This window comes from Pezoporus flaviventris, unplaced genomic scaffold (genome assembly GCF_033815535.1).
Source record: "Pezoporus flaviventris isolate CSIRO_AGI_PZ_B2104156 unplaced genomic scaffold, CSIRO_AGI_Pfla_v1 ptg000031l, whole genome shotgun sequence".
In the NCBI taxonomy this organism is placed as follows: Eukaryota; Metazoa; Chordata; class Aves; order Psittaciformes; family Psittacidae; genus Pezoporus; species Pezoporus flaviventris.
The window spans coordinates 8,734,760-8,755,883 of NW_026892579.1; the positions used below are offsets into that span (position 1 = coordinate 8,734,760).

The following is a 21,124-nucleotide window of genomic DNA, read 5'->3' on the forward strand; positions in this document are numbered from 1 at the left end:
TAAAAAACAAAAAACCCCAACAGGCCAAACCACAAAACAAAGCAAAAAAAAAACACAAAAAACTCAGAAAGGACACCTAAATCAAGGGTAGGCATTGGATCCAATAATGACAACTCTCCTGTTTGCTCCTTTGACCCGTGAAGCTCTAATTCAGAGTCCTGAGGACAGAAGCCACACATTTCTGAGTGGCAGAAGACAAACAGGGCTGCAGAAGACGGGACCATGAGGTCAGGTTTCAGTGAAAGCCAGGCTTGCATGCCAGCACAGAGATCAAGGACCGACTAACTCAAAGCACAGGAAGAATCAGTGCTTCAGATGTCAGCTGTTTCAAGGATTACAGGCCCTCCTGTTTCTGGTGTCAAGGTAATAATCAGAGCAGCGGATGCGCAAGGCTCCTTGCAGTGATAGCTGAATGTGCAGCCCTCGATTTGGATTCAGTTTTTGGGGGATTTTGTTTCCTTTTTAGACAAAGCCAACAGCGCCAAGTATTCGTATTTCAAGGCTGTTTTAAGGATCAAACTCCATCTTACTTAATAAAAAGACAAGCAAGATTCAAAGCAGAAAATTATATGGGAGCTTCACATACAGTAGGTGAAGAGGCAGGATTCCATGACTTTTTATCAGAGGTATTCAGGTATTCGTGTAGAGATCGGTGCTAATGACAGCTTCTTAAAAATGTCATGTTGTTCCCCCTTTACCCCCGTATTCATTTTTCACATAAATCCTGATTCTGGCGTATTATTTTATTGTGGAGACATGTTCTGTGTACTGGATGGCTTATGCAAATTAACCAAATGTCCTATAAATTAGCCTTGAAATGCCTGGGATAATGAGCTGCTTGCATGGTGAGCACTGCACAGCATTCAGAGGGACTCTTTACAGGTTGGGAGAGTGGGAGAACATTACAAATGTGCCCGGGCAGCACAAGGCAGGATGCTCCACCGGCACTGTGCGCCTCACCCTGAAGTGTGAGGCTGACTGACTGGAATTGGAAAATGCAATGCTAGGAGATAAATGAAATTGAAAAAAACATTGATTACCTGGTAGGCAGACCATGTGCCCCAAGCTACTGCAGATCTTCTTAGCGGACTTGGCCAACACATTTAAACTGGTTGCAGACTGGGTTTTCTTTCCTGAATAATTTGGATTTTCACTGCGTGCCTTTTGACATCTGGTATGTATGTAAAGGGTACTGTATGCAGTGCTTTCTTTTGGAGAGATGTATCTACCTAGCAAAAGTCATTCCTCCCTTGTGTTCCTAACCTAAGATGGAGGGAATGCGTCAAAACTACAATCCCAGTTGTATTTGAAAAAAACCCAGTCAGTTCATGTCAGTTGCTGCTTTCGTGTGATGTGTAGATCTAAGAGTCAGCTTTATGTAAAAAGGGCTCCTTAAAGATAATAAATCAGATGACAAATCAAAAATACACTAAGAGCTTGCTTTTGGTGTGTGCTTAATTGTCATTCCAGCTCTAATAATTACATCCATATTGAATTTGTGTGTGGTCACCTTTATTTGCAACATCACAATAGTGCTATTAGCATTACTTGGCAGCAGTGACAGCCTTAAGGACGCCTTTACCTTGCATTCCTTTATTTCATTACTGTCATAGAACTAACATGTGGGAGGGCATGGGAAAGAGGATGGGCAATAGGGATGAAAACCAGAGATGGGTTTTACAGATGGAGCAATTGCCTTGCCTCCTTCCCTCTCCTCTCGTACTTCCAAGGCCCCATATTTTCTGCTAGCAGCCCCATGGAGCAAGACCTCAAAGGAAGCCATTTTATCTTTTTGTCCTGCAATAACCACTGTGCATGCACTCCTGAGCACCTGGCCTCAAAAACTTCTCTGTTTGCTATCCCCAGATAGCATAGGAAGCTCCTCAAACCACACAAGACTGCTATGCAAGCAGTAATAAACCCGACCTTTTTCTGGTAATATTATTAGGATACGGTGAGTGGCTGGGCCAGCTGCTTGGAGCGTAAGCTTTGTGCTGACCATGGCTAACTCTGATTTGGTGGCATTTTATTCCAGCTGACAATCATGCAGGCAAAAGGGATGAGGCAAAGGCAAAGCAAGCAGGAGGAATTCATCCTCGCAATTCCAAATGAGCTTCAAAAGTGCAATTATGCCCATTTTATGAATGGGGAGCAGAGACAAAGAGAGATAAAGTGACTTGGCCAGGGTTGCGGGGAATATCTGTAACAGAGCTGAGGCAAGAACAAGTGCCTCATTAAAGACTGGTCTAACACCAGGCATTGAGGAAATCTTCCTTGCAAGAAACTCAGGGCTTGCATTCAGAGTCACAAGACACCCCGTTCGGTCATACTAAGAAATCAAGCTGTGAGCAGCGGCAGGTAACTGACAGGCTTTCAGATGGTAAAAACCCCATTTAATAACATCTGGGCCTTACTACATTTAGGGAAGGGGACTTTCTACAGCTAACAGCACTGAGGGGCTAAAGACTACTGGAGCTTTGAAAGCAAGTTGCATAAAAACAAGTGGGTGCCTAACAAATAAGTGATGTGATTTATCACAGACCTGGGGAAGAAGATAGTTAAACTGAAAGAAACAAAAGAGTAATGGAGGAAGGGAGGTATTCTGAAGGGGAAGAGAGACCTAAGGAAAAAATTGCGAGGAGCGGAAAACCAAAGACAAACCACAAAAATACTTTAAAATGGGAAAAGAGCAGATATACTGAGGTGAAAACAGCTCAGCTGAAGTGCCGCAGGGACGAACCCTGCCTCAATGCAGCTTTCAACAAACATACACCAGCTTGCATGAATCTGGATGGAGGACTGTGTTTGTGCTGGGGAGCAGTCCAAGGAGACAGGCTCCCAGAGCAAGGGTACCAAGGCAGGTGAGGGGCAGCAGCCATAACCCCCCACCCCCCGCACACTCCACTTGCTCCCTACTTGGTGCCTGCAGCAAGTGTAATGTTAGCAGCAGCTGTTTCAATAATGTCTTAAACCTTCCTGCCCTCCTTTTTGAGAGCTCCTACATGTAGATTCAAATCCCTGGACATTCACAAGCAATTATTTTCTAATGATGCTAGAAGCAAAGCTTCCAGTCCTGCAGCTTCAAAAAACCCTTCCCAGCCATGCTCTGCTGTTGACCTTTTCAAGACCTAAATACATATAAGATAGCTAAATAAGATAATTGGCCAAGTATAATGCTGGCGTAAGCTGGAGGCCTTTTACTAGGGGTGACACAGGCCCCCTCTAAGCGGGAGAGAAGCTGCAGGAACTCCATCCTTGCTGGTTTGCCCCCTGCATTCAAAAGCTTCTCTGATGCTCGCTCTTCTCCTGATTTCGTGTGATTTTATTCATGTGCATCCCAGTGTTAGATTTCACAGTAGAGGTACTTAGCTGTACACTCTGTGCCAAGTGAGCTTACCGGAATGGCAATGTTGTGCAGGAGATAGTACTTTTGCAAATACAGCCCAGAATTGCTATTTTCCACTGTTGCACGAGAACAGCCTATCAGGCTGTGTAAGATATAAATGTTTAGTGGCCTTGCAGATAAACTAGATAGACAGCTGATCCGTCACCACCACGGTGAAGGGATAAGGAGCGAAAGCTGATGGCTTCTGCACAACAAACAAACAAGCAGAGACAGTGTTTGCTCATTTCAATGTGCAAAGCTGATTTGTTTAAATATGAATATGTTGCTTATAGCCAAATTTTAGTGACAGCAGCCCCATGGCATCCATCACTGTTTGCACTTTTGCTAAAAATAGTTGCATTGTCTCTGGATATTTTCAGATGACACATCTGCAGGTAGTTTTTGCTCCTTCACCACATCTCTACCCATTACCATTTCCGACACCCTCTAGGGTATATCGTGTCAGGAAGATACAAACAACACAAGGTTCATGTGGTGTCACAAACACCTGAAATCACTTCCCTGTCCTCACCAAAAGTCTTTGCCCTTTTCTCTCTCTTCAGCTCTCACTTGCTCTCTTTCTCTATCATGCTTCCAGGCAGGGAACTGGGCACAGCTTCAAAATGCCCCCAGTGCCTTCACTGAAGACTGAGGTTGTCTAAAAAGGAGCACACACTGTCAAGACTGCAGAGCACTTTCTCCCAGGGCAGATCGTGATACTCACTGCTTCTCCATTTACTGAAGAGTGAATGATTTTCTCTTCCCCATCCCAGCCTACAGCATGTTACAGGTATGTTTTAGGATTGAAGCACTGACTGAAGGAACTAAAATATCTTTTCCATTTCCAGGTTTTCACTCTCTCTCTATATATTCAGATGAAGCACCTATCTCAAATTCAAGATGACCTGCGTTGAGTGAGCCTCCTCTCAGAGCTCCCCCAGGCGCTGTGTTTACAGCTATGAGAAGGAGCAAATCCCACCCAGGAAACAAGCAGCCGTGAGAAAATACACAACATGAAATCTAAACACCCCTGATTCCCACTGAGTGCTGTAATCCAGGCACTCTCCAAATCCCTCTTCTAAGACAGAGCTACACAGAGTTCCTGGAGGACCGATAAGGTCCAGGTTATTTTGGATTTGCCCTCTTTGCAGTTTTCTAACCCTGACAGCACTAGGAGGTCCCCATGCCCACAACAGCTCCTACCTGTGGCACGAGTACCTGCATTCATACAGACTGATTTTGGTGCAGGACCAGAGCTTTGCAAAACCAGGATGTGGAACCTCCACAACACACGCTGTTGCGGAGCACTGCAGTATCAATGTGTTGCCACTGCCACTCAGAAAGGGGCTCTGAAAACAAAAGGTGGATTCCCCAGGCCATGCAGGATATTCCTAGCTCAGCATCAAGGAACCCACAGCCAGCCAGCAGACACCATGCACTGCAGTGCATGTCTGCAAACATTCAAAAAGTCATTTTGCCTTCTGCGCACAACGTACCTGCATTAATGGCAGTCCTCAGTGTTTTAAAGTAGAGCTATTTTCTCCGCTGTGTTAATCAGATTTGCTTTCAGCAGGTTTTTCTAACAGCACGGGGAGTCAAACTGGGCCAGACTCTGCATGATGACTCCTCCCAGCACTCACACTGACTCATCTGGGCTGGAGGCAAACAGTGGTGGGATTATAGTAAATTTGATGGAGGCAAGCACAGCCTGCTTTCCAAGTATGTGAGCAAGGTATTGCAGCTCACACAAGCTGGCTGCTCTGCTCAGCCCCCACCTCCTGGCTGAGCTCAGCGAGAGCTACAGAGGGATGGCAGCTTGGGGACACCAAAGGGACACATCTCACCAGGGCAGCATTGGAGAGAAAAGCCACCACTTCTGTCACTGCAGCTGTGTGGTGACTCAGGGCAGCTGAGATCTCAGTGAGGTCGCCACAGAAGGATTTTGATAGCCAGTGTGCACAAATATCTCCATTTATGCAGGGAGAATGTCAGCAGCCAGGCACTCTGATTATTTCCTTTCACCAACTGCAGTGATCTCAAGCTAATCTTGTTTGAACTTTGAACAGCTTGCACTCAGCCAGGCCTCAGCCAGGGCTTGCTACTGGGGAGACTTCCAGCCCTAGTTTGTGCTGGAGGAAAAAGGGACCTAAAGCTGGACTGCTGGACTGTGCAAGGACATCAGCTACAATCTCTCATTAAATAAATGTGGTGTGGTGAATAAGAAGGAAGACAGCACAGAACCCTGTGGCAATACACTGAGCACACCCGCTGGGGAGAAAAGCACTTGCTCCCTGCAATCTCTCGGAAAGAAAGAAATAGGATACGGGTAAGATAAGACTGAAGACATTTTACAGGCCTCACGCAACCTCTGTGCCTGTAAGGGTATGTGTGGTCCTGCTGAGGATGCTTTTCCTCCCTGGGTGCATACACACCAGGAATCTCACCTTCATGCTTTTCTCATAGTACTCTGTGCTTCCCATTTAATGAAGAGACTGGAACCTGAAAGACCTGGTGATTTACATGAGATACAGTCCCAGAGATTTATTAATACAAAGCAAAAAATAACCGATAAGAGAAGCATTTACCATTTCTCTCTACAAAGTCAATCTCATAGCTCTTTAATATTTGTTTCCAGCATCCTTCAGCCCTTATGACTTGGTGCTGGGCCAGCTGTAACATGATACACCAGCACAATGTTCTAGCCCTATCTTCCAGCATTATATAAACCTATGTTTGGGACAGATTCTCCTCCCCTTTGAGCTCCTCTGCACCATTCTGGCAGCAGAAAGGGGCCACGAGAGTACATTACAATTACATGCACACCACCTTCTGACACTCCTTTCTGTTGCCAGAGTGATGTAAGCATCCCTGGCTCGAGCCAGAATCTGGCCCTTCGCTTAATGTGTTTAACAAATGAAGCTGCTGTTTGAATCCCAAAGATGGAAAGAGGGTCAGTAACTGAGTTAGCACCAAGCACTTCTTCCCTTGGCAGTTGGGAATCCACGTTGTTAGAAAGTGGAAATGTATTGGGTGTGTTAGCTTCCTAACCGCAAAAAGCATCTCTCAGAAAATGACTGCCTCCATTCTTGACTAAGGGGACATTCATTTCAGTGGCATGTGCAGTAATGTTTATTCAGGACTGGCCACAGGTGGTCAATTATTCCTCTGTCTGTCTAGAAGCAGCATGTTTACTCCTCATAATAAAAAGTATTAGTGCAATACAGAGTTTATTGTTCAATTAGGAAAGTGACATGCAAAGCGTTACAGTCCCTTGCAGAGAATACAGCCAGAAATGAATTTTTGCAGCTAGAACTGAGTTTTTGCAGCTGAATGAAGGATCACCCTGCTCCCCATCACACATACAGAGACTGCACAACTTAAGAGCCAAATGACAGGTATTTTAGGACCAATATTTAACTAGCCTCTAAAACCAAATATTGTACTGTATATTAAAGCTCTAGACTATAATTGTGTCCCCTTCTCTGTTTAAAACATTTTTAATTGACCATTCAGGCACTGATAAAAAAGAAAACCACACTAAACCAAACTAAACCCTACCAAATCCCCTCACAACCCTGCCCCACCCCCCCAGAAAAAACAACCAAAACCCAACACCACAAAAGCACACAGAATTGGTCCTGAGCATCAACAAAGCTGCATATTGAGCGGAATTTGAGAACATTGTACACATGTACAATTTGATCACTTTGTGGGGTCCAAACTCACTGCTCTGCTTGTTTCAGTTACTGTGCATTGGCTGGGCAGTCAAGTTGGTTTTAAACACCTAAAAGTAAACCTCTAAACCTATTTTCTCTGACTGTGTCAGAAAATAATTCATAAATTAACTCCTCTGCAAATACCAAGAGTGCTGTTGTTCTTTACTTGGAGGACAACACAACATTAAATAATAGGTACTGCTTTACACTTCTAACATTTTAATATCAATCCCAAATACCATGCAAAGGCAATTAAATAACATCATCCCCATTTCAAAGCTGGGGACCAGACATCTAAATGCAAAGTTAGCAAATAACTAACTCCAAGCATGCACAAAGATGCAGTTCAACTGATGACTGTAGCTATCAAAAACACATGTCATATGGAAGGTATTTATCTAGTTAATGAACAGATACAGACACATCTAAAGGTAGTTTAACCAATCCCAAATCAACACCAAATTATTTTGAGTAAATCACACTCCAGAAGTGCTTGTCTTCCTCTGTTAGCCATGGGACCTAGAGAGTCCAGACCAGGTGTCAAATACTGAGATGCTACAGCTAGGCATGTGAACTGAACTGTGTCCTAAACCAAAGGGTGCTATGGAACTGTAAAGAAATGTGGTACAGGTGAAAACCAGAGTGAAATGGGGACCCAGCTGAAGCTCAGATATCCATTGCCTCACTGTGAGCACAACTGAGAGCAACATTTGAGCACCCAGATCCCACAGGAGTGTTATCCTGAGGAATATCAAGCAAAAGGAGACATGCACAGTCCTTAAGAAGAGAAGTAACCTCTGGCATGGTTAAGGTTTTGCTTAAGTTGTTAATGCTAGTTTGGTGCAAGGCATACAGCATGGAAAGAATTCAGATTACTATGAGCAAAATGAACCTTGCTTATAAAGAACAGCTATGCTCAACTCACTACTGAACGTTGATCTGTATATACACCCACCTGAAAGACCCCAGTCAGCAAATGAAACAATGAACAAGAAACCTTTGTGTAGGAAAACAGACACCTCTTCCAGAGAGAGACAACAGCACAGCAAAATCATGCTGTGCAAGACAACATTTGTGAAAAATGTTGATGGATATCATTCCCCATTTGAGTTAGGGAGCCATCAACAGCTCACTTCCATGGAGCATTTTTGGACCCTTTAGTGACTAAATCACCAATTTAGAGTCTGTCAGACTTCATTATGCAGATTAAGAGTCTCTCCTTGGTTTCATTTGTTATGCATTAGTAAGAGAGCATTGCTGACTGTATCCTCTCACACAACCAAAGCCTTTCTGCCATTACATAGTAAATTTTGTTCTTTCTAGTGTTTGAAAAAACCCTCAACACAACAGCAACACGGCTTAGTTGCTATGCAAAGACCAGGTACCACTGCATAGGGATCAGTTCCAGAGTTTGGTTTGATTTGAACAAAACCAGGCAAATTATGCTTGGATGTGATCTGATGAGGTTTTCCTGCTCGCCCATTTCTCTCTTCTACAGGTGAAGAGTGCTCTCAGGCCAAATTGGCCCCAGGATCCCTACAACCCTGTGCAATTCCAATGCATGTTTACTGCCTTCCAGCTCGACACCTTGTGCAGTTAAAATACTCAGTACCAACACGCAGATTTATTATGAATGCTGGTAGGGATCTTTTTTCTCTCTCATTGACTAGATGTGACTCAAAAAGTTAATGGTAATTGCTCTCATCTTCATTTAGCAATGAGAGAGAGAGAGAAATGGGAGCAATTTGCAGATCTGAGAACAGGTCATTACAGGTGTGTTATATTAGTGTATTCATGAGCCCCCTGGGACAGCCATGCTGTGATATCCAATAACTTTCTTAATGTGTAATTACACACCATTGGACTATAATTGATTAATTGAAAAGAGAATGTAGGCAGATGCTAGGCCAAGGCCGCTGCTGCTCATGAAATGAGTATGTCCTTGCTTCTTTTTAATAAGTTAAGTGAACTAATCAAAAGCAATTAAGTAAGAACTGAAATTCATTAGATTTTAAGTAATTATTGGTATTAACTTCCATAATAAAATGCAGGATTTATATTTTTGGTTTTTTTCTTATCCCAAAAGCAGTATCATACACATTACTGCTGAGATTCAAAAAAGGCGTCTGCTACAGAAAGCAGGGAGCAGTGAGATACATGCTCCTTGCAGACACATCTTTTTCAATTCGCCTTCAAATAACTACGTGCCTTTTAATTAATCTGCCTTTTGGGGATGTCATTCCTGGAAGCCCTGAACAGTTCTAGGCATTCCCAAAGAAAGGGAGCCACACACTCAATATCCCTTTTTGCTCCCAAGCCTCCCTGCAGTTCAGCTGAATGGTGGCCAGGCTCTTCTCAACCCTCCTTCCTATGGGTAGGATCTTAACTCTGAGAAAGAAAAAGAGTATAGGCTCTGATTTTCAAAATCCCACTCTCTCACTGCTTTATGTTGGCTCTTAAAGGAGTCAAAGCTTTCAAACTCTTTTGCTTTTTAATGGGGAAGACAACACATGCAGCAAGATAAAGCATAAGCCAACTGCACTGTTACAGAAAGCCACACTGTTTTACGGAGGCATCTTTTCAGACCTGACAAAACCCGTTCTCATTAACAACCTGCATGAGTGAGAGCCAGGGTCAGAGGTGCAAAAGGACCTGAGCACCAGGGGACTAACTCCATTTTTATGGCGTGAGCCTGTGCTGCAGGTAGGGCCATGGCGAGATGCCGTGCGCGAGAAGTAGCTGATGAATCATCTGCATCTCCTGCACAGACCCCAAGAACAAAACATTTATAGCTTTGGGTGATGACTTTGGAAATTTTATTTCCAACTTACGTGGAAGGAAATCGGATGAATTTTATTTCGCCACACTTCACTTGCTTTGGAACAAGGCATATCTTTATTTTTTAACGTTCTATAAAAACTGTCTGAATTTTATTTAAATTGGGTATGAATGCCAGTTTCATAAGGCAAAGCCACGATTCACAACTGGTTTTCTTTCCAAGGGATACAAATCTGCTTTTTTTACCCCAGTTTTATAGAGGTTTGGGTGGGGCAATATCTGACACTTTTTTTCAGTCTTCTTTAATATTTATTGAAATAATTATTAAGAAGTGGCCTGCTAAAAAATGCATTTTCAGCTGACAGTTTCGTAACTTTTTACTTGTTTAAATTCCCAGTCCGTAAAAAGATTCATATTTTTTAAAAAATCATTTTTGAAAAAGCAGCTTTTCAACGAGAACGTGTTTTAATATGAAAATTATAACTTCAGTAAAAACATGAAATAAGGAAAGCAAAGAGCAAGAAGTGAGTAATACAACATGGTATTGCAGTGAGGAGAAATTAAGGTTGGAGAAATTATTCAGAGGTCACCAGTAATTGCACATTTATTAATAAAATTTTTAATGCTTGTTCTGGGAAGGAAGATGACAGAATTGGAGCTGTAATGGGATTTTAATTATTTGCCTCTTAAACACATGCATTTTGCTTCTCTTCTGAAATAATAACAGTGATGTTAAAAATTAGAAAACATGCCTCCTTCTGAGGAAAGGCAGGTTTGTGCTCACAAAATGTTAAGTGTCACATCCTGAAATTATGTTCCTGTATCGGTATGAAGGAAAATGCTAAACTAGACATTGGGACAAAGTTGCTTCCTCTTTCTAACGCACCCAAGCAAGTGCTGTGTGAAGGAATATGACTTGCTCTTGGCTCTGGGAGGCCAAACACCCAGTGTCAATAGACATGGTATTTCCCAAATCTGCTCTGTTCCCATTGTCCATCTTCCCAGGCCACCCACCCCTCTCACTGCCACACCTTTTATTCCATCTCTTTAGCTCCCTGAATCATCTTCCTTAATTCCATTCACTGAACTGAACAGGTAAGCATTATGTAGGGCTACTGTGGGTACCAGCATGCTTGTGCAGGAAACTGCATCCCTGGCCATGGGGGAGCTTCGTTTCTTTTATCCTCTTCTCCTTCCCTTCCTTCTCCCTGCTCTCCATGCTCCTAGGGATTTTATACCTTGTACTTTATGTGCCACTGGGAACTGTCAGAGAATTATCCTCCTTGCTCTCTCAAGGGTCAATGGCACTTCCCTGCCCACCTCTGCAGGAAGCATGGGGAATCCCTCACCCTCCTTAAGGCTGTAAATCATGGTCACTCACTAACCCCAAGTATAAAAGGAGTAAGGTTTGGGTCTTATTTCCAGCAGGACTGCTATCTCAGGCTTGTTATGACAGGGTTGTACTTTCTGTAAGTTCCTACAGCTGGTCTCTGATTACTGCCTTCAGCTTAAATACTATTAATAAAGATCATATTTTCTACACTTCAAATTAGCTCTCAGCTGGCCCATAGCAATTTTTGGTCAGAGAGGGGAAGATATCTCAAAGCAGTTGTTTGTCTTGTCTACCAAATACAGGGTGTCATTTTAAGCCCACTTAAAGGTAACAAGAGGGGTCCTATTGATTTCACTGGGCATTGGATCAGAGGTGGTGGAGTCCTAAACATGATGCGAGTCAAGGAAAAAAAGCAATTTCTTTAGCAGGATAGTGGTGCAGGACTGGGGAAGGCGAACAGAGGGCCTAAAAGACCAAAAAAAAGCTCTTTAAGATCCCTGGAAAGTCTGATGAGAAGGTCCAGAAATGGGACCCAAACCTCCCAGGTCCAGCCCATGCTGTCACAATCATAGTATCATTGAATGGCTTGGGTTGGAAGGGACCTTAAAGATCATCCAGTTCCAACCCCCTGCCATGGGCAGAGACACCTTCCATTAGATCAGGTTGCTCAAAGCCTCGTCCAACCTGGCCTTGAACACATCCAAGGATAGGGCAGACACAGCTTCTCTGGGCAACCTGTGCCAGTTCCTCATGACCCTCACAGTAAAGAAGTTCTTCCCATATATATATCTTGAACATACATATTATATGGAATATATATATATTATATATGTATAATCTATATATTGTATATTATATATATTCCCTATATATTATATTCCTTTTTTATATATATTTCTTCCTTATTTCTTATTTGCAATGTGAGCAACAGCCTTTACTTCCATTCCAGAGTAGAAAAACATATAATTATAAAGCAGAGCAAGAAGGACACAGCTCATGTGCAGGGCAAGACAGTGGACGCATTTGTGCTAAACCAGTAAACAGATCTGTGTAGGCAGGCACAGAGCCTATCATTTCCTGGGACAGCGTATAGCGGGGCGGCTGGCAGGCTGCAGCTCTCTATTTGGTCCTGCATTATCCTCATGAGATGCTTATCACAGTGCAGGCGGCCAGTGCCCTGTGAGTGCTACCTGCACAGGCAGGCAGCGGGCATGGAGGTCAGGCAGAGCTGGGTTTTGGGGCTCTCCTCTCCCCTCCTGGGGCTGCAAATCTGCCCAGGGCTGGGTGCTGCCTTTCTTCAGTGCATTCACCAGCGCCCATGGACTTCAATAGGAACGTGCCTAAAGTAAACACCACATAGCCCTTCATTCAGCCTGGCAGCAATTAAGGACCAAAAAAACTTCACAATGATTTTGCCTGGTTCGTTGCCCTTGCTTGAAAAGAAACAGAATACAAGGGGGTCTGGTGGGGTTTTGGGAGGTCCTCTTTAAAATATTCTGCTGCAACTCATGAACAATTTAGTTTTTAAAATGAAACTTTACAGGCAATCAGTCTATGATATGACCTAAGCCTCACTGTTATTTCAGTCACAAGAAAGGCCTAATTTCATGTGGGCCAAGATTACTGAGGTTTTAAGAACATCAATATCAATTCACGGCTACAATTGCTTTTCTCAGTATTTTTGTTCCAGAGCAGTAACTGCCATTCTGACAGCTCTCTGTGCCTGATCCAAAGTCCCTGAAACCAAAGGCGGGCTCTCTGTTGGCTGTTACGGGTTTTGCACGGCCATTTGCTCAAATCACTGCATACACCACAGTGCAGCTGATGGAGCAGTACCAGTTGCTCTCAGACTGCTGCAGTAAACTGAGCAAGAAACTGATGAAATCCATCAGGAAACCACCAAAAAAATAGTGCCAGCAGTGAAACGCAACAAACCTCAAGTGATGCTGAAACAGTGGTAGCACCACCATGGAGGTTTTAACTCTTGGCAGGCTTGGTACCAGTGGCTTTATGACCTGGAACTCCACAGGGTGTGACAGGTCTCATTCTCCCCTCCCCTTCTGCCTCTTCAGGGTGGCAAAATCTCCTCCTGACCACAAGGTTAGTACCTTAAAGGCTAGATGTGGTCCTGCTTCCCTCAGAGCTGCTGGGTGTCAGTCCTGCTCAAGCCAAAAGCTCTGCCTGACCCAAAGCCTAGGCCAGGATGAAGGAGGCATCTGCTGGTTTATTCTTAAAAGGGTGAAGAGCCAGGGAGAGCTGCAAGGGCAAGAGCCTTTGCTTTCTCTCTCCTCTCTGCTAAGAATAAGGAGGCAGCATAGGAGACAAAAAGGGTGAAACAGAAAGAGAGGGGATATGCAAAGCCATCTCCTCCTAATTCAGCCCTCGTTGAAGACACTATGATTATAAATGGACTGACAGGTATTTTCTTTCAATGCTGAAGCACTAGCAGAACACAGGTGAGGTTAAAAAAAAAGAATTCAAACTTCACTTTCTAGAACCCAAACCTTCATGGCCACCAAAGGATATCAACATGCATACTTACATTTAAATTTACTACACCTACAAAACCAACTGGCCTCACCTGATCCAAAATATTCTCATTGTTCTTTAAAACCAGTCTTGTAGGTATGAAATCTTTCCCACATTTCAGTACCCTAACACTGAGGTTAACCTGCCTGCACCCTTGTTGCCCTGCCTGGATATCACACATGTACATGTTCCCTCTAGTGCTGGAAAAGCAGAGCAAAGTGACATGGCTTCAATCGAAGCACCAGCTCTAGCTCTGGCTCCTCTCAGCCTTGCCAAAACCTCCCCAAAGGCCTTTTGCTCATAGGAGAACATTTTGCATTTCATGTTTCAGTTGCAGATGTGTTTTCAGAGCTTTCTCCACCTCTTCTTGTAAGTGATTAAAGTTTATTTGCCATAGGTGAGTTTGCATTAAATCCAGTAACAAGCATGTTTTATTTTGTGTCTTTCACATAACAGCTTCCAAGCATAAGGACAACCTTATAATTCACTGCATACTGAACTCATGAATTTATCCTCCCAGAGCAAAACTAGGAGCAGACCTTTTGATTTCAAAGAGAAAAAGACCCTGATTTTATTGCAGGAAAAATGTGGATCAAAGCTGGATGTAGGACTGGAAATTAATTTTTTTTTTTCCTAGGGTGTTTATATTTTGTTTGGTTTTTGTTTGCTTTACATTTAGTCTCATAGTGGTAGGTGGTACTCAGATCATCTCCATAAACAAATGATCTGGAAAGCAACCTGGTGTTTAATTTCCCTAATTCATCAAACCCTTCTTTGCTCATACTGCAGCATGTCAATCTGAAACCTTGACGCAATATTCTGGGCAACTTGGGGCGGGGGGAAGACTAGCTGCTGGTTTTTCTTTCCCACTTTTGTTAAAAGGCATCCAGGCATGGCTCTTCCTACCCTCACTAACCTGGGTAGATGCCAGATGGATTTTTCCTTTCTTTAGGCAATGGCTTAGGAATTTCAGCCAGCTAGAGCAGGAGCTGTGGGCTTCTCACTGGCCTTTTGACTCAAGCCTATTCTTTCTCTGTAGTTAATCCCATCTCTCTCCCCACATTCACTATTAGCTGGACTGTACTGCTCCTGTGACAATCAGCTTCCAGAGGACTAAATTCTGCCTTTTCCTTCTGTAAACAAAGAGATGTGCCTGAAAGAAAAGCTTCCAGCCACTCATAGAACAAGAAATTAAAATGCTGAGGCAGTGCCTATGGGAGAAGAGTCGATGGCTGGCCAACACAGCATGATGGCCTGGCTCTTTAAAATATAGATTTGTTTTATGTAATTCCTGGTATTTATCTAAACTTAGGAAATCGTGATTCTCAAAAATACTGAAAAGTTCAAAAGGAAAACTTGACGTCCTCATTGACTACAGCATCTTTACCATTTTGTTTTCTATCCTCTACAACAAATGGCATGACACAATGTATCTGGATTTAGCGTGGGAAATTAATGCCCTAATCTAATCCCCTAACTGCACAATGGCTTTCTGTACCAACCAAAATCTTTAATTGTCACTGCTTTTCTTAACGCGCAGAACTACTGTAAGCACTGCGGGGGTTTCTTTTGCCTAAATCATACGTCTTTCTTCCTCCTATTTCCTATCAAGCTCTCTCTCAAAAAAAAACCCCAACAAAACAAAATGAAACCTACCGAACAGCTGAGCTGTACCTCACTATCCAAATTATCTCCTCTTTGGAGGAGCAAACAATAAAGCAAGCATACAACTTGTAATAGTGTGTTACTATGCTTTCAAATCTCTCCAAATACTGAGGAGTTAAAGCTTGCCATATCTGTCCGTGATCTGGGATGTTAAGATTCAGCTGGTGTAGCAGGCGAGCCTGGCACACAGACCCAGCAGCAGCGCTCCAGCCCCTGGATCCCGCCTGGCAGCACCCTCCCAAGACAAGCATTTCCCAAACAGAAGAGCCTGCACTTGCTGGAACAAACCTTGCTGGAAAATGGCAGCTGAACCCTAAAGCAAAGAAAGCACTTTTGAGCCAAATCCTCCAATTTCACCTCACAGGCTATACACTTACTCTCAATTGCACTGAGAAAACTCCAAGGATTTCCCAGTTCTCAAAAGCATAAACAAGTTTCAGTTTCTCTTTCATTTAAAAAATCTCAGCTTTTCACTCAGCCAGCTTCTGACTTGCACTGTTAGACTCTGGGTAAATTTTTAACCATTGGGAAGATATTTTTCAGAGGAAGCAGCTGTCCTCACTCCTTTCTTTCATTTCCCCCCCCCTCTTTCCTTCCAAGAAGACATTTCCTAGCACAAACATAGGAATAGTGACTAGCCTTCAGGAGAAAGATGCTGTCTTACTGTCCAGGTCCTGTGCAATTCCCTTTACTCTCAAGCATATTTTAATATAGCATTGTTTCCCCAAAAGTAAAAATACAGAAGGAAAACCATTACCCCTCTGTAAAATACGTATCATCTTCAACACACAACACTAGTTCCTCCACCACCAAAGCCTAGGCTCAACATCGTATTTTCACTGAAAGTTCCTAAAATACATCTTTAAAGATAGCAGAGGTACATATTCATTATTTGTCTATTTTTTTTCACATACAAACTGAGTACACATTACATCCCTGCCAATTTTGTTTCCAACAGCACAGGAAAAATAAAACTATGACAAATTGCTTTTATTACTTCCTTAAACAAGAACTGAAACTTGTCCAAAATGCACATGAAAGACTAACTTGGATGATTTGAGCTTTTGCCAGGTACAGAAGTGATACAATAAAACAAAAACTTAAATGTATATTAGTAGAGGAATAGTTAACTGGGCATTAAAAGAATGCTTGATTTCAACAGCAGAAAAGGGGTTAATCGGTTCATTGGTTGCTTGCACTAAAAATAAAGGAGATCTTCAATCAAAATAATACATGAATTATTTTATACTGTGTTGTCTCCCAACTCTAGTCCTGAACTCCTCCAACTCCAAGAAGCCCAACTGACATCAAGGCCATCTTGGTGTTTTGCAATCGTTCATCAGGCCTGATTTGACCAGCGGCACAGTAATTAAGCATGGCCTTGAAGAAAGAGTTGCATTTACTTGGCACAAGAATTGTTACTGCACCAGGGAATCGCTTTCTGTGCTTGTCTATTTTCCTCCCCTTACGGCATTATCCTCCTGCCCCTGAAACCAACAAGAACTTTGCGAAAGGTTTAAGAGGAAGCAAGATCATGTCTTACGGGTCACATCACTTTTGGCTGGGGAGAATTCTACTGGGAACAAACTGAACCTTCCAAGTGAAACTTGTGGCTCTAAACAGCACCATCATTACCTAACCAGGGGCTGGCTCAGCAGAGGGGACACCACAGGAAAGCCTGTGGGCCCACTAGTGCAGGCATGGTCAAGATGCTCTGCACTCTGGCCAGTGCTGTGAGTAGGGACTGGTCATCACCGCTGAGCTGCTGCTCTCCAGTCTGGGCTTCTCTGATAACTGCCTGAATCTGGGGTCTGGCTTCAGCACTGGGTTACGTCAGCCTATCAATCAGCTTGACTTCCTTGGATGTTGCACCTGGGTCACCAAGATTAGCATCTGGCCATGCATCCTCTACGGGGGAGGCAGACACAGGTTTTAATGCAGAGGAAACACAGCTTGCTCCTCCATCGCCACCCGCCTCTTCTGTAGTTATAATGAGAAAAAAAAAAGTGGTGTTGTTTCAAACATAACCACGTGTTCTGACTCTCCACAGATTATTTCCATTTAGCCAAATGATACATTTTACTTCAGTACGGCAGAGAAGAAAGGCGAATGTAAGGGAGAGATCTACCAATTCATCTAATTCGAAAGCCATGCATGAATCTCTCTTAAATGTACTACAAGTCATTCTCTGCTTACTTTAGGCAAACAGAAAAACTCATCGTGGAGCACTCATTTTCACAAAGCTAATCAAGAACATTAGGTCCCAACAGATTCATTCAATAGAAATATAATAGGCATTCCTGCTTGCTTTTAATCTTGCCTAGCTGCAAATGCTGAAATGAACAGTGAATTAACCCCGCCTTGGAACAGAGATCCTTTCAGAGCTGATTATCCTCTCTCTTATGGCTTATAAACACTCCAGACTCCCTGTGTGTGCTTTCCTGGCTTTTGCTCTTTCCCCACAGCAGAGGATGGGAGAGGAGTAGAGTGGAGAGGAATGGAAAGGAAAGGATGCTCCCGCCTGCATGCAGCTAGGAAGGGGAGGAACAGGCAAGCTCTGAAGGGAGTACTGCTTGTCAGCATAACAAACACGACGCAGCCAAAAACAAGGCAGAAATAAAAGGTGGATGGGAAAGTGAGTTCTGGGGTGCCTTGGAGGTGGGGGAGTGCTTCTCGTGCATCACCAGCCATTCCCTGAATGAAGCTCCCTGATTTACCGTGCAAGACAAGGTAGTACAAGGCCATTCACGTGCTGTCATCAAATACAAGAGATTTTTCAAGCAATGTGAGATCTTAAATTGTTCACGGATAGCAGAACTAGCATTAGTACACTGAACAGGAAGAAAGAAAACCTATCATATTTCATAATGTCATAATGAACAAAAGCCTTTCAAAAAGAAAAAAAAAAGAAAAAAAACGGTTTTCACTGTGCTAAAGTAACAATCTAGACTTGTTGTAAGTATGTTATTCTTACAAGTAGTTCGCAGTTATTCTTGAAGGCAAGTCTTGGAGTTTCCTTAGCATAGTGCTGCTGGGGAAAATTTTCAGCATGTCCATCTTCATCTCTAGCCTGAAGGGAAATATAATGGCCTATTTAGGGACTTACAAATAATGGAAGGAAAAAAATAGCTAAAAGCATAACAGCTCAGATCATTAAAACAGACGGGAATCCCAAAATACAACATTATTTTAAAGTTTCTTTAAATACGCAGTATAACTTAGATATGAGAACTTGGGATGCTGTTTTCTTACATAACTTAGGTTGAACATGCAAATTCATTGTGGTGTAATAAGTACAACAACAAAAGACAAACCCAAGATGAAATATTTGAGCTGAAGACTGTGAAGACTGTGAGTAACTCAGGGTTTCAATTTACTCCATTGCATTTTTCAGGATTACATTACATACGTACTTGTATAAACTTTCTGACATGCTTAAGCAATCCCTAGATAATGTATTTTCAGTTTAACAGCAAGGCCCCAAAAAATAAGTAAGTTTTCATACCCATAATTTACATGTAATACTATTATAGTTAAATGGATTCCCCCTCCATGTTTAAGTGAAGCTTTGAAAGGAGCAATCATCTAGCGAGAACAATGATCCTTCAGTCAAATGTGGTCAAAATATTTAATGACAAAGATGCATTAAAAGTTACCGGTTATTCGAAACTATGCTGTTAATTAAGAAAGCTGAAGTTTAAATGGAGACATTACCAGAGCCCATTAGCAATCCTGCTCGCATATAGTATTTTTCCCTTCTCATCTACAGTGTTTTCTGCTTTCGAGTTGGAGCAAAAGGGAGAAGCAGGTGAAAGGAGGAGTGTCAGCAATACACTCATTACACTGTTCATTTCAGTGACACTTGCACTCCGTTCCGCTCCATCTCATCTGATCCCTGACTGTTCGCTCTCTCCCTCTTGCAGCCTCCCGAAATTCACAGCTGAGCTGTCTCCCTCACATATGGCTTGCATATAATTATGCACATTCCATTTTACACTGCATTAAAATGATGAGCTCCTGGCTCCCTGCCAAACTACTTAAATCAGACCCTGCCCAAAGAAGCCAGGGAGAGAAGGAGGGCAGAGGGGGGTGACCAAAGCGATGGGCAATGAAAGCAGGCAGAGGAGATGGACAAGGAGCAGGCAGCTCTGCTCCCTGTCCCTCCAGCCACCCCATGTGTCCCCCCGGGGCAGGAGGGTCTGGGGGTGCCCCGGTGCACTTCATATGCACCTTGGTGGCTGCAGCAGTGCTGGCATACTGTTCCCCCTCACACGGAGTGAACTGCCTGTTGTCGTGTGTCACAATCCAGCGCTGGCGTTCATGAAAGATATTTACACCTCGTAGGCTCTACGGCTTGTTTGCTTTCAAATAGGCTTCTGTCTCTCCCTAGGGAGGTAAGCGGGAAAGGGGAGCTGTGGGTTAACGGCACTGGGGGCTTTTAGGAAAACATGAAAGGGCTGCACCTCATAGAAAGCCCATTGAGGGCTTCAGCCTGGGCCTCTACTTGTCAGCCATAGGGTGTCAACAAACTCTGCCCAGCAGAAAATAACTATTTTAAAATGTAAAGTTTGTCCAAAAACGTTTCGAGTGGTGTCTACAACTGATGATTATTACAAGCAGCGGGAAGTGGGAAATGAGTTTATTCTGCACATTTCCTAGCAGCTTATGGGTATTTTCTTACACTGCCCTCAGTAGCTGCAGGGTGGAAAATGTTTAAAATTTTTCCTTCAAACCACAAGGAAGAGGCAGAGCATTCCTGAGCACCTGAAATCACTTTATACTGACAAAGGTTTAAATGTATTACTCTAATCATTACTTTGAAACTGAAACCTTTCTCACACAACAAATCTACCTCCCATGCTGTGTGGAATAGAGTGTCTAAATCTGACTATGTTTTGTAAAGAAAACCCTCCCAATTTTCAGTTTTCAAACAAACTTTGTCCTTCTCTTTCATCCATGAAGGAATACAGGCAACTCGCTGAAGCTCTTCCAGGTCATCTAAAAGACAACTGGGGAATGAATGCCTTCAAAATGCCTCGCACAAAGAGAAACGGACCTGTCAGCTCAGGATCACAGGTGCCAATGGAATGCTCAGTGACAGAGAGCTAGTGAGATGCTGTGTGGGACACAGGTGTTATGTAGGGCTCTGAACGCTACCGGTGGCCTCAGACCCCTGAAATTGTATCTTGGCACTATTCTAGACATTGTGCGTGTGACGGCTGGCACATTGTAACCTGCCAATGACCCTCTGGAGCATTATCTTGGTGCACGCACCCACCTTGTAAAATGAAATGGATATCAGGGTGTTTGTAGTGCATGTGTCAGAACACAGACAAACCACACTGACCCTGACCTGCTTACCAAAAGCGCCAGTTGCACAAGGGTTATTCACCCCTGCTGATGGCAACATGCCCTCCCTCCTACTGATCCAAACCTTATTTTACTTAACTTTGGACATTATGAAAATTTCCTAGTCTCAAAACCAGTTTAGCTACCTACGGCTGTAATTTACTCAAGCAGCAAAAGCACACCTTATTTAGCTAGCTGGTTTCCATTGTGAAAAAAACCCTTTTCTCAGCAGTTAATTCTCCAGCGTTTCTCAGGGCTAATTCTTTACATTAGTTCATTACTACAGTCTTTCAGTTGTAAATAATTTGCAGAAGGAAACACAATGTCCAGCACTGTTCTAAGCACATTAAAAATGTGGTTCAGAGTTTA

General features: G+C 43.1%; 1 protein-coding gene across 6 annotated transcripts in view; it reads right to left on the bottom strand.

Annotated features, from left to right (window-relative positions):
- SOBP (sine oculis binding protein homolog) overlaps nt 1-21,124 on the bottom strand; it is a 119,690-nt gene that overhangs the window by 35,984 nt on the left and 62,582 nt on the right. For 5 of the 6 annotated variants that reach the window (XR_009744538.1, XR_009744539.1, XR_009744541.1 and 2 more), the window contains exon 5: nt 18,381-18,476. The exons of the other annotated variant lie outside the window; for it this stretch is intronic. Coding sequence is in view for 2 of the 5 variants with exons in the window: in XM_061460194.1 (XP_061316178.1) it covers nt 18,381-18,476 (96 nt within the window). In the remaining 3 variants the exon portion in view is untranslated. The remainder of the gene's footprint in view (nt 1-18,380; nt 18,477-21,124) is intronic. 6 annotated transcript variants of the gene reach the window in all.